The sequence below is a fragment of the Xyrauchen texanus genome, chromosome 50 (genome assembly GCF_025860055.1).
Source record: "Xyrauchen texanus isolate HMW12.3.18 chromosome 50, RBS_HiC_50CHRs, whole genome shotgun sequence".
In the NCBI taxonomy this organism is placed as follows: domain Eukaryota; kingdom Metazoa; phylum Chordata; class Actinopteri; order Cypriniformes; family Catostomidae; genus Xyrauchen; species Xyrauchen texanus.
The window spans coordinates 12,570,154-12,583,204 of NC_068325.1; the positions used below are offsets into that span (position 1 = coordinate 12,570,154).

General features: G+C 37.7%; 1 protein-coding gene across 1 annotated transcript; it reads right to left on the reverse strand.

The window, feature by feature from the left end:
- Positions 1 to 315: 315 nt before the first annotated feature.
- On the reverse strand, positions 316 to 10,992 carry LOC127641478 (nuclear factor interleukin-3-regulated protein-like). The gene is made up of 2 exons (XM_052124507.1): positions 10,846 to 10,992; positions 316 to 1,669 (listed from the first exon to the last, which is right to left on the reverse strand). The coding sequence occupies exon 2, from the start codon at positions 1,523 to 1,525 to the stop codon at positions 740 to 742; it is 786 nt and encodes a 261-aa protein (XP_051980467.1). The 5' UTR covers positions 1,526 to 1,669; positions 10,846 to 10,992; the 3' UTR covers positions 316 to 739.
- Positions 10,993 to 13,051: the final 2,059 nt, after the last annotated feature.

The following is a 13,051-nucleotide window of genomic DNA, read 5'->3' on the forward strand; positions in this document are numbered from 1 at the left end:
AAAGAGCAGCACTCTAAGTGTTACAAGTCTTTCGAAAGCATATTGTGTATTTACAAAAATGAAATGCTAGTTTACAGCATTATATCGGCACTGTATAAACATGTTGAGCACTGGGTCAAATGCTGTTCTAATGACTGTATTTACTACACTGTGACTGAGAACTTTTGAAGATTTGTCTGTTTTAATAACTAAAATGACCCTAAACATTTTGGTCTCATCTACATATGCCTTATTGTTTGGCTGTTAAACAGTCATTTATTCCTGATATAAGAAACTGACAACCAGTACAGCTATCATCATACAGTGGGCTTTGGATTTTGATAATGGTTTACTCATGATACCCAAATGTAAAATGTTCCAGTATGTACAGATTCAACCTCTTATTCAGTTCTTTTTCTTTTTCTCTTACAGAATTACTTTGAGGTATCAGAAGTAACCTTTTAATTCCTGAGGTCAGTGTGACATCAGATTCCTTTTCATCAATCAGATTAGTAGTTATTTTCCTAATTTGAAACCAGATGTTACGGGATCCATGACAAATTCATAAAAAAGAAGAAGTGAATATGTCAAATATTAAAAAAAGCTTCCCATGTACCATCTTTCATCATCCCAATTCAGTGTTGCCTCTTTCCACCTTGATAATGGAAATATGCAAAATAATTACAGTTTTGACAATTGGAAACTGTGGCAAATAAGCAGGATGACTCATAACTGCTGAGTCATTCTACCCTATAGCTTTTCAATCTGACATATATACTGGGATCGGAGATGCAGATTTAGTTCCATTGTCTTTGCGCTGTGAGTTTTGCGTCTTCAGTCTGAGTTTATGGGGCAGTGCAGCGCTGGAATCTGCCGGCACCTGCTGTTCACCTTCTTCGTCTGACAAGATCCTCTGATTCCCTGGCTGGAGCAGGGGTCTACCTGCCCAAGGGGAGGCTGCTGAGGCAAAGTGTGGCGGTAAGAGTAAAGGTGTAGTTGTAGGAGAATGGAGGCTGGGAAATTCTAGAAAGTATGGGTAATTTCTTCGTAAGGCCATAGGGTGTGTGGGCAGGAATGCTGACCCAGGGTGGGTTCCCAAACCAATGGGTGGCTGCTGGTTTCCAGGCAGATTGGAAGATTCTCTGTCTTCCTTTCTAGCCCAGTAGAGGTCTTTGTCTGGGCAAGAGATCAGAGGTTGTGGGGCCAGTGGGTGAAGTTGAGACAGGGCCCTTTGAGATGAGGAATAAGATACCCCAGGGCTGAGAACACCATACCGAAGCTTTAGCGCCAACAACTCGGCTCGTAGACGAGCATTCTCCTCACTCATTGAAACCAATCGTGTCTCCAGAACATAGTCGTTGACCCTTCGTTTTTCTCGTGAACGTTTGGCCGCTTCGTTGTTCTTGCGCCGTTTTTCCCAGTAGATTGCATCTTTCTTCTCCTCTGGGATGAATTCTCGTTTGCGACGCAAGCCCAGACCCCTTAGAGATGCTTCCTCAGCTTCTGCCTCAGCTTCCCAACTTACTTGTGAGAAAGCAGACTCCATTATCACCTGCCCAGATGAGATGTACAAGTTTCTGGTTGGTTTCACACAATATGCACCTGTTGTCTTTCTCAATGTGGTATCTTGGTTTAGTCAGATATGAGTCCTAAGTTCATCTCTCAGTCATGTTGCCACCAGAACCTGTACCTATAATGAAAGGGCAAAGTTATTTCCTTTGCAGGTGGTCTGCTGGTTTATTTGTGTCTCAAATTACACCAAGGAGTCATTGATATAGTCTGCAAGAAGACATGATTGTCATTTAGTAGCAATTTCTGTTGAAATCGACATTTACCTGCTCGATACTAGCACGGTTACAGGTTGCTCACTTCTAAATCTAAAACTTGACTCGTTACGTAATTCACAGATTGGCTTCCTGTAAAGTTCCTATCATGAGCATTAGTGGTGTAAATGAGGTAGTAAGACAAAAATTCCCCTCATGGCCACTGTTATTATTGAGTAATGCAGTTGCACTAGTCAGTTGAGTAGTTGGCAATAAATAAGGCAACTAAAGTTATAGTAATAACCATTGTTGTTAAAGCTAGTTGGCTGGTCTGTTTGATGGATTTAGAAGGGTTCTGGGCAATTTGTTTGAACTCTTCAGGTCATCCAATTCCTGACTAATGCTAAAGAAACACTTGACCAAAGCCACATCAGAGCCTAACTATAAAGAGACTATTAAGCATTGTTTTATGCATTGTGTCAATGACAAACATTGGGGGTGTTTATTGCATCCTTTGACAACAAACCTGACCACTGGGGTGAATCAGTCATTGGTGGGAACCCAAACCTTCCCACTCAGGGTTCCAAGAGCCCCCACACTGTCTGATGGTCTATAATTCTGTGGGTTACCAATGGAAGAATAATTGACTGAGGCTTACAGACATAAGCAGATAGTTACTAACAGAGCTATATCTTACTAAGTAAGCTTGCTGCAACTGTACAGACATTCTTCCTGTCTGATGTCATTGACACATTGTACTCGCTCTATACTCGCACTTCTAAGTGGTCATTGTAGCTTCCTTTCCAGACTAAAGGCCAGATACAAGATAGTTTCCTTTCATTAAACCATATTAGTAACATCGACTCATGTTAGTTTTATATAGAGCAAACATAAATTGCACGACAAGTAGTTTTCATGCTTGTGTTCGTGTATTTATTACTGAAACCGGAATTTGAGGTGGGAAAAATCTAAGGCCTTGTTTCTTTTTACAAGTAGAATTGTATTTTATTTTATTGAAAAGGCTTTTGTTTGTCAGACATGAGCCATGATATATTACTTGCTTTTGCTTGTCAGGTAGTATTAAGGTGAGGGGATTTCTAATTCTAGAAAGCATTTGAATGAACAAATTGTTAGATAATCAGCAAGTAAAGGATGAATCATCAATATATTTGGCCCATTTTTCTGAAACAAAAATACTGTGACTGAACTTTTTGGCGTACAATTGTAACTAGTAGCTACAACCTGGTCTCCTAGAATCACGTTACTATACCTACACAATGTTTTTTTATGTGGCTCCTTGTACGTATCGTGGCAGTTTCGGGGAGTAATAAACACTAGAAGCACTACAACAATTACTTTTATTCACTTTCACACATCACAAGTAAAACAGCAGATTATTATTTTATAATTATCCATTTATAAACACATATTTCCCTTCTGTTCCTCACAAAAGGCTGTCTTATGACATCAAGACACTTTTATGTATGACTTGAAAGGTGACACATTTGAACGTTTACATTGCATAGCCAAATCATTTACATGCTTATTCAAGCTCGAACAAGTGCTGTTGTAGCTCAACCGATAGATTGTTGCACTTGCATTGCGAAGTCCAGTGCCAAAAGTGTAATAGAAGAACCACAAAATGACGTAGTTGCCTCATGAATAGCATTTTTCATCTAATATTTTTATTTTATAACACTATCAGTTATGTTTAGGTTTAGGGTAGGTAACCACCATAGGTTTTGTTGATTTAAAACTAAATAGAGTATTGACCTCAAAACCTCATCTGTTTGTGACCAGCTGAAGGTCAGCTTGGCCTGGCTGGACTAACTCAAACCATCTTGGGCTTGTTTAACTCTCACAGTCCCTTTGATATCATGGGATTTTTAAACCTGCTGTACTAGATGATATATTATACATCATATAATATCTCAACAGTAGAATCAGGGTACGCCTAAATCTTCTAGTCATGTGTGCAGTTTGAGACTTGTTCCCTCGTTCATTTTCCTCAAAGCTTACTGTGGTTTCTCATTTGCCTCTTCAGAACCTTTCTCCCAGTTAACAGTGCCTGTGTTCTCTTGCAGGCAAACCACATCCTGCTCATCCCTTTCTTTTATCTTATCTACCTTTACGTGAACTGGAAATCTTGGCTCATAGCGTGACAGAGATGGGTATGAAAGCTCACCACAGAGCAAAACAAACAGACTGCTAGGCCAAGCCACGAGCCAATGATGCATTGTGTGTTTGTTGAACACAGCGCAGGAGCATGGCCTTGGTGTGGAGGGGATGAATTGTGGATGCTCTCTCAAACCACAACTATAGAGACCGAGCCTGCAGTGTGCCACTACACTGACCAGTTTGTGCGAGAGTGTGTGTGCATGTGCGAGACAGTAATTCATTGCCACTCAAATGTAAAAACAATTGTTTGAAGTAGCTTTTGCGGACGAACAATTGAGAGACAACCAGTTAAAACAGTGAGGGCACTGATTGCACACGTACATCACCCAGATGTCTATTTGATTTGTGTGTTTAAATCTGGAAGATGCATGCTTGCTCAAACCACAGCTATGAGACCAAGCCTGCAGTGTGCCACTACACTGACCAGTTTGTGCGAGAGTGTGTATGCATGTGCGAGAACAGTAATTCATTGCCACTCAAATGTAAAAACAATTGTTTGAAGTAGAGCAATTGAGAGACAACCAGTTAAACGAGTGAGTGCACTGATTGCACACATACATCACCCGTATCTGGAATACGTCTAGAAGAAGTTATTCAGCCAGGGTCGGCACCACAGGGGGTAGTGCCCCCTCTGTCAAAATGTTGTATTTGAACCAATTTTAATAATTTATTTCTAATCTTTTAAATAGTTTAACTTTTTTTGACAGCCAGAATAATCAACTCAATTGTAAAATATGTGACTATCAATTGACTATCAATCTCTTCTTAATTAGAAAAGTGTTTTTTGCCATTTAATTCAGTCAGAGACTGAGCTCAAAGGCTCAAAAGAAGGAAATGGATTTAAGAAAAGTGCACGCATGGAGGGAGAGATGTGGTCGGCAAGACAAGCACTCAGCGAGTTCACTTAATAGTGAGTCCAGCGGTTTACTATACCGATTGCTGTGCTTTGATTATGAATATAAGTGAAGTTGTCTTGTTTTATTTATGTTGATAAAAGGATAGAATTTTATGAACAAACAAAATCATAATAAAATTTCATCAAATTGAATTAGGTTTTTAAAACATGACATTACTAAAATTGTATTCATTTATTTTTTTAGGAAATTGAAATGCATAACTCTTAAATATAGGCAATTTTTTGGAGTGTGCACTCCAGAGGATCATTTGATTAGACATTTATTAGACAATCATATTTAGTATTAACTTTTTGTTTATTTTGTCTATAAATGTGTCTATTTTTGGCATATTTCAGACACATGAATACAGGCAAGGGATAAGGAAGCGTCTTCTGGCTGCAGCCTCTGCTTCACAACACCAGGAAGTGAACATATATCATGCTCTCTACTTTAGGAGGTGTTTAGGTTAGTGTGGTTTGCAAGCCTCAATCCAGCTTTTATTCGACAGAATGTTATAGTTCTCACATTGGCAATTTTAGTTACTGTACAGTTTTTAATGAGCTTTTGCCTCGTGCTTATTTTTAAATAATTCATTATTAGGAAAGTGAGAAAATGTGCACAATAATTGTAACTGTCAAAGCTTTTTCATGTTAACAGATTTGAGTTATTTCTAATGTTTGGTGATGTATCAGTTGAGCTTATGCATGTGCATAGCTATCAAAGCCATGACTCGTGCTGCATTTCAGATGACAACAAAGATATTGTGGGGGGGCGTTCAGCAGCGTTACATCTGTGCCCCCATCGAAATTTCAAATGCCCCCTTGGGCAAATTATTCTGGCTCCGACTCTGCATTCAGCAAATGTCTTTGAGACGTTTATGAGTAAGAATGTTTGTAAATCTGATCTTTTTAAGATATTTAGCAGATTTGAATTAGATTGTGATGCTTTCCAGATGAAAAGATCAAAAACGGACATCTCGGAGATGTACGTGTGTTATCTGGATGGCAATATTGTAACTTCTGAAGGAAATATCATTGCTTGCTAGGCAGAAGAAGAATAGTGTTATTTGCAAAGCTTAGGCCATATGCATACTAATCCAGTTTTGTTTGAAAACCCCTTTTTTTAGTGTGAATGAGAAGCGTAAACATTTGCATAAACAGGTGTGGAAATGGCCTTAGGTTTTAGGCTTTTATTTTATATAAATTAAATATATAAAATAAGTGTGGATCTTTTTTATTCGGCTGTGAAAAATGTTTGGTACACAGCATGTTTTTACAGGATATTTTACAATCAATGTATTATGCAAATATCTGTATGAAAGAAGAGCAAACTTATAATAGTATGCAAATATTACAGTGATGTCATCATGGTCAGTGGTCGGATTGCTGAAAATGTCAGTTAACGCTAAGTAATTCAGGCTGAATTTATTGCAGCGGTTTACTACTTGAAGGGATACAAAATGTTTGAGGGATAACAATACAGTACTGCCTGGCAAGCACTGTAAATATGCATACAGTAAATGACCCATGAATAGGCAACATAAATCTGCATATTTCCACAGACAAAATTCAACAACCCTTAACACATTGGTCATTTAATATTTTCCCATGGGTCAATGGAATTCTTACGCCTAACACCCATATAACCAGTGTTAGTTTGTAAACAGGCTTTTTTTTAATAATTGTGTGGGCCATGCTAACCACATTGACATGTGGTTCTACTCCAAGACTAACCTAATTCACTTTATCAGTCAACATTTCTTGGTGATGTGCTAGAACAAACATTTAGGTGTCAACTTGTTAAAGGAGTAGTGGGTTATGATAGCATAATTTGAAGAAGTTTGTCGCGAGTCGTTCACATGAGCCGTTCCACATCAACAGTTTGCTGCTCCCCTCTAAACATGTAGCATCGAGTTGCAGTCAAAATTCTCACCTTGCGTTTCCGATATTTCATGTCTGGTTTCATCACTTTAGATGTACTTAACATGCAATCTAAGACATTTGTTAATGATTATAATTGCTAGTAATATCACACTGTTTATTTTCAGCCAATTTGGTAGTATGTGAAAATGATGCACATTTTACATAAGTTGCGAATGGCATTTTGCAGGCAGTTCCACATTATGTGTAGTAGATTTTGAAGCTCAACCTCTGGGGAAATGTACAGTAACTGTAAATATAGAATATACCTTTGCACAATTAAGGGCTGGTTTACCCTAAAATAAAAATTATGTCATTTACTCACCCCTTATTATTCCAAATCTGTATGACTTTCTCTTTAGCAACAACATTAGACTGTTTGCACGACATGAGGGAGAGTAAATGACAGAATTTTCATTTTTGAATGGCCTTTCCCTTTTATGTTTAGATGTATTTGTTGTTTGTCAGCCAGTTAATGCGGACATGGGCTCAAAACACTAATATGCAGACAATGTTGGTGTGGTGGAGGTGACACATACTGGATAGCTAAATATACCCTCTGCCTGCTTTTTTGCTGTGCCACAGCCATACACACAAACACACAATTACACATACACACACTTGCATACACGGAGAGAGCATCAAATGTAGTGGTTCTCATGCTTTTCCCCTTCCTGTGTTGAGTATACAATAATTAGAAGTTAGCCAGTTAACCAAAAACCTCATGCAGCTCTTTAAATTAAATTATGCTTTGTAGTTTAACATGCATAAACACAAGACAGTATTATAACTGCTGTATGCTCAATGGTCTATGTTACAGTGAGGTTCAAGAATCCACTTGTGAAAATGCTTCTATTTGTTTTTGTTTTTTTTATAGTATTTAGTATTTTCCCCTTTTTGTTTTAATGAGAGAATCGTTTGAGCTGGCAAGAACTCTACAAGCTTGTGAGGGGGGCCTGGAGTAGCCCCCAGAAAGGCTATTCATGTAGTAGAGCGCATTTAAATGCATATGGCGGGAGACGTGGATATAAACATGAGGACAGCGCACAACCGCGAAACATGCCCTGGTAGTGTACATTGATAGGATAACTGTCCGCACTCCCCAAATGGAAAATAGACTGGAGGGGGCCAGATGAATGCATTTTGTATCGGTCCCAAGAATTCCTACCTAACCCTAACATGGACCCTAACAAAATGTGCTGGAACTGAATACACCTGCGTTTTTGCACTTAAAAAGTTAGATGCAGTGCAAAGAATTGAAGAGAACACATCTTGAGACACGTTTTTTAAAATGTGCTCACCCTCATGCCATCCTAGATGTGTACAACTTTCTTTTATCTGCTAGACACAAATGAGGATTTTTAGAAGAATATCTCAGCTCTGTAGGTCCAAACAATGCACGTGAATGGTGATCAGGCCTTTGAAGCTCCAAAAAGCAAATAAAGTCAACATAAAAAGTAATCAATCAGACTCCAGCTATTAAACCAATGTCTTCTAAAGTGATCCAGTTGGTTTTGGTGAGAACAGACCAAAAATATAACTCTATTTTGTCTCCTTGGCAATCATGATTTCAAGTTCGAAACACTTTCTATAGCACCATCTAGAGCTCTGCGCATCTGTAAGGCACAAGGAGGTGTTAACCATCTTGAGATCATGATCGCCAAGGCGACTGCTGTCAAGATTTATAGTGAAAAAAGGAGTTATATTTTTGTCTGATCCAAAGTCTTTCTAGGAAGTCAGTCCACTGGCGGCCATCTTTGGAATGCTTTCGGGAGGCTATTTCTAGTCATGAAAGTCAGCTCCTATCTACTTGAATGGGGTAACAATGAAATATCTTAAACGGTTGGTTAAGATTATGATCAAAGAACATATTTCAAATCAGCAGTAAAATCTAAAAAATTGTGCTTCATTACCTCAGATGACCCTAAAAAAAAAATTGTTACGTGTGATATCTGTATCTAAAAGATGATTGGCTCTTTTACCTGTAAGCTGGGACTTCTTTCTACATCCGTTGAATTACATTTTTGTAGAAGTGGCCCATCTCTGCTAAATAGTCTCTGGTCTAATCTCACCCAAAACCATCTGAATTGCTTCACAAGACCTTGATTAAACCACAGGAGACATCTGGAATACTTTTTGGAGCTTCAAATGCCTGATCACCATTCACTTGCATTGTATGGACCTACAGAGCTGAAACATTCTTCTAAAAATCTTTGATGGTGTTCAGCAGAAAAAAGAAAGTCATACACATCTGGGATAGCTTGAGGGTGATTAAATGATGAGTGAATTTTCATTTTAGTCTGAGCTGTTTAACCTGTCTAAAATATGTGCGTTTATGCACGAGACACTGAGAAAAAGAAAAAACAAAACAGTGAGACATGGCGCAATGCTCAAAAATATCTGTTTAGTGCTTGTTCACAAACAAAAACAATAGATGAAAAAATGCGTTCTATGTGATTGTAAGTCTAGGTTTATTTCCAGGTTTTAAGATTTGGATTCCCAGATTTTCAATATGGACCCCACTGTATATGGAGAGTTATGATGTAGTATTTCACATTAATGATATTTGTCTAATGGGCATCAAAAACAAGGCTTTTGAAGACTGACTGTAGTTGAATGATTGCCTCAAGGCCTCTTGAGGACTCGGCCAGGCCTGCACCTGTAGCGTACTGACGCTCTATGTTTAGATGGTGCTGTTCAGTAAGTAGCGCCTAAACTTCTGCTTTTTTGCCACCTTGCTAGTTTCTTTTTCCCCTAACCATCTGCTTGTCTGTTTATTTCCTGGCTTATGGTTATATCTTTATTTTTTTTCTCAGTTTTTATATGTTTTCAAGTGAGAGTCTCAGATGTTTGCATGGAAAATAACACCTGCTTGCAAAAAGTTGTTTCTAATTTTTTTCCTTGAAAGTATATAGTTTCAGTTGCTGTATGATATGGACAGATGTGAATTTTCTTACATACTTTGTTATTTTGCATTAATATGTTGCAAAATTGTCTTATGAGATGCAGAGTGAATGATGAATGCGTGAATTAGTCACAACTGAATAAATAACTTTATTTGCATAGCTCTGAACAAGCCACAATTGCATGAGAGAGGCCATTTACAACTTTGGTTTGAATATGTTTTGGAGCTATTGTCTTATACTTAAAATAATGTAAGATATTGGAGATGCCACACCACACATCCCTTTAACAACTACCCACATTTACCAGCCTCACAAGATCTTTATCACGCTTTTGAAGCTTTCAAAAGCTGAAAAAATTTAAGGTCTTGAAGAAAAAGTAATACACATGTTGTAATTTACAATGACAAAGATTATATTAAAAGAAGTCTAATCATCCAGTCCAGTCTATATAGTCTTGTATGACAATGTCCAAATACAGAGCAACTGTTACATTTTTTATTTAACGTTAAATTCCATTTTTACCTTTATATCAGACCTCTTATATTACACACTGTCAAGATGTCTGAAAAATCAAATGATATCTCAGAGACATTTATATGTGCAAAATGCTACATAAATACATATCACATTAACCACATAGTTACCATGATACTGGACAGTTTCAAACAGTTTGCGACTGGTTTAAACAATGTACGCCCCCACCCTGAGATCGAAAGATTGGAAAAGATTGAAACTAAAAGCTCTATACTGATTTATACACCAATATAGGGAGATTTGATGACTGAAATGCTTGAAGTAAACCAAAGGTTACGTCTTCAATGAGTTTGAATTATGTCCAGTTGTGCACATCAGCTACCGAGTACAATCGATGTGAAACATCTCAAACTAAGTCTGCATATCTGATAAGGCTCATCTTATACTTCTCATTTTAAAACTGCACTATTATTACAAAATTGCCTTGAATGATCATAATCATTTTTAACATAACAAATCATTGACACATACTTATGTAATGTCAATTATATGTCAATTCAGCCAACGCCATGTTTTTTCAGGCAATGTCACTGTTTGATGTAATATAGGCCTATCTCAAATTCTACAGAAAGCTAAAGGATGTTAGTTTATACTTTCTCATCATTACATCATACGTTTATCCTGTGTTCAAAGTTGACCACTCGTGTATGTACAAAAGCCCGGTTCTTACCTTCACAGCTTCTCACAGTTCCCGAAGTCTCGTCAGGTCACCAGGCGTTGACAATCAAGATCAATGAAGATGCTTATCATTTCTGGAACCAGCTGACTCTCCACAGATCAACCCCTTTTTCCTGTCTGTGTGTGACCTGAGTGTCTCACCTGCCTTGGAGTGTTGATTGAGCGCTCTCCTCTCTGACTCGTGGCTTCTCTTTGGTGTAAAGTGTGATTAAAAGTTAGAGGCTGCCTGTTCACCTCTTTATGAGATCAGTTCTGCCCACAAGCTCCTGTCTGTGTCAACTGCTTCTAACACAGAGCCAAAAGGTTGACGCCATGGCCCACATGCCCCTCACATACGTGTATGTATGTGTTTTTGTGAAAGAGGTGCCAAAAGCCATCAGTTATCGAAAGCCACTCTAACTGCTTGCATATGTGATGGACAAATACTTTTCACTTCTAATCCTTGACCGGGTTCTTCTCTTTCAACGTCTCCTTCAGCTGCTAACTAACAATGTTAAGACTTTAAATTACGATATTAAAGAAATATTTTGGGTTTTATACAAGTTAGCATAATGTTGATTACCACAAAAAAATACATTTACATTTATTCATTTGGAAGACGCTTTTATCCAAAGCGACTTACAAAAGAGGAACACATCAGCAATTCATCTTAAGGAGACAGTGGTACAAAAAGTCCATATTACAAAGTTTCACTAGCATCAGAATAGCATACAAAACAGATTTAAGTGCAACAAGCACTTTTTTTTTGTGACCGTTTAAGTGCTCATGGAAAAGATGTGGTTTTAGACATTTTTTCAAGACAGAAAATGAGTCAGCTTCACGGATGGAGTTGGGAAGGTCACTCCACCAATGTGGTATGATGAAGCTGAAAGTCTTGACTTTTCCCTCCTTTTCTTTAAAAAAAATACATAAAATCGACGTTACAGTGAAGCACTTATTTAAGTCAATGGGGCCAATATTTGAAGAGTTTAAAGGCAGAAATGTGAAGCTTATTATTTTATAAAAGCACTTGTCTTCATTCTTCTGTTAAAACTCTTGTATTATTTGAGCTGTAAAATTGTTTATATCGTCATTTTTTGTGGGACTACAGAAATTACGACATTACGTCCTCATTGGCAACGAAGTTGTAAAATTGGATATTACTACACAGAAAAGGTTAGTAAGTGGTTTTATCACACTAAAATATTGTTTATGTCTTGTGGCTAGACATTTGAAACAGTGAGTATTTTAGCATTTACGGATTAGCCCCATTTGCTTCCACTCATCGCCTCAATTTAACACAAATGCTGTCGATTGAGCTTGAATTGCGTTGAACCTGGAATATATTTCTTTAAGACATCTCATAACTTTGCTGTTTTGGGAAGACCTGAAGTGTCCACTGACACTTCAGTGGACACTTCACTGACCAAAATTTGGAATAATGGGGTTTTCAATGGGCAGTTCTTACATTTTTTATTTGGTCCCCCTTAGATTTTGAATTTTTGGTTAAATCCTCGATGGTTCTTCCAAATCATACATATAAATAATCACATAAATGTTGTCTGGTGACTTTGTGTTGCTTATTTCTGGGGGGTTTGAGACGTTTGGTGGTACTGAGATGTTTAGAAGGGACAGCACGACCCCTACTGGTTAAACTATAAGCTAGTTGCATTTCACTGAATCTTAAATGTAATGTATGTTAGCTACGTTGTTGGGATCATATAGCCTTCGACGCTCATTAAGTGGTATTTTACCGATACTAGTATTCTCAAAGGCACAATGGTTGCAACCAACGGTGGTCTACATTTAAAAATCCATAATAGATGGTCTATGATTCATTTTGTTCAATTTAAGGCGGATACATCTGACCCTCTGTAAGCGATTGTAAGCTCCACCTTAGCGCACCATCTATCAACTAATGTGGCTTTCAGACTTATTTTCTGTTTACACTCTGCTCAATGTTCACTTTAAAAAGGCGTGACAACTTAATGAAGTATAGGCTAGTTGGTTATAGGTATAATAAAGCTAAATTACAACAGCTTCCTTTATTGTTTGGATTTAATTCACCTAGATGACGCTTTAGCTTCGATACTCTTTAATGCTAGTTATTAATGCTAATTGCTGTCTCACTACAAACGCGTATTGTCGCTTCGTTATCAGTATGATAGTCTTTATCTGACATATTGCTCAATATTTTTATTAGCTAAAATGAGCATCTA

Bases quoted from the DNA above. Each gene is read 5' to 3' on its own strand.
- LOC127641478 (XM_052124507.1), bottom strand. From the start codon at position 1,525: ATGGAGTCTGCTTTCTCACAAGTAAGTTGGGAAGCTGAGGCAGAAGCT.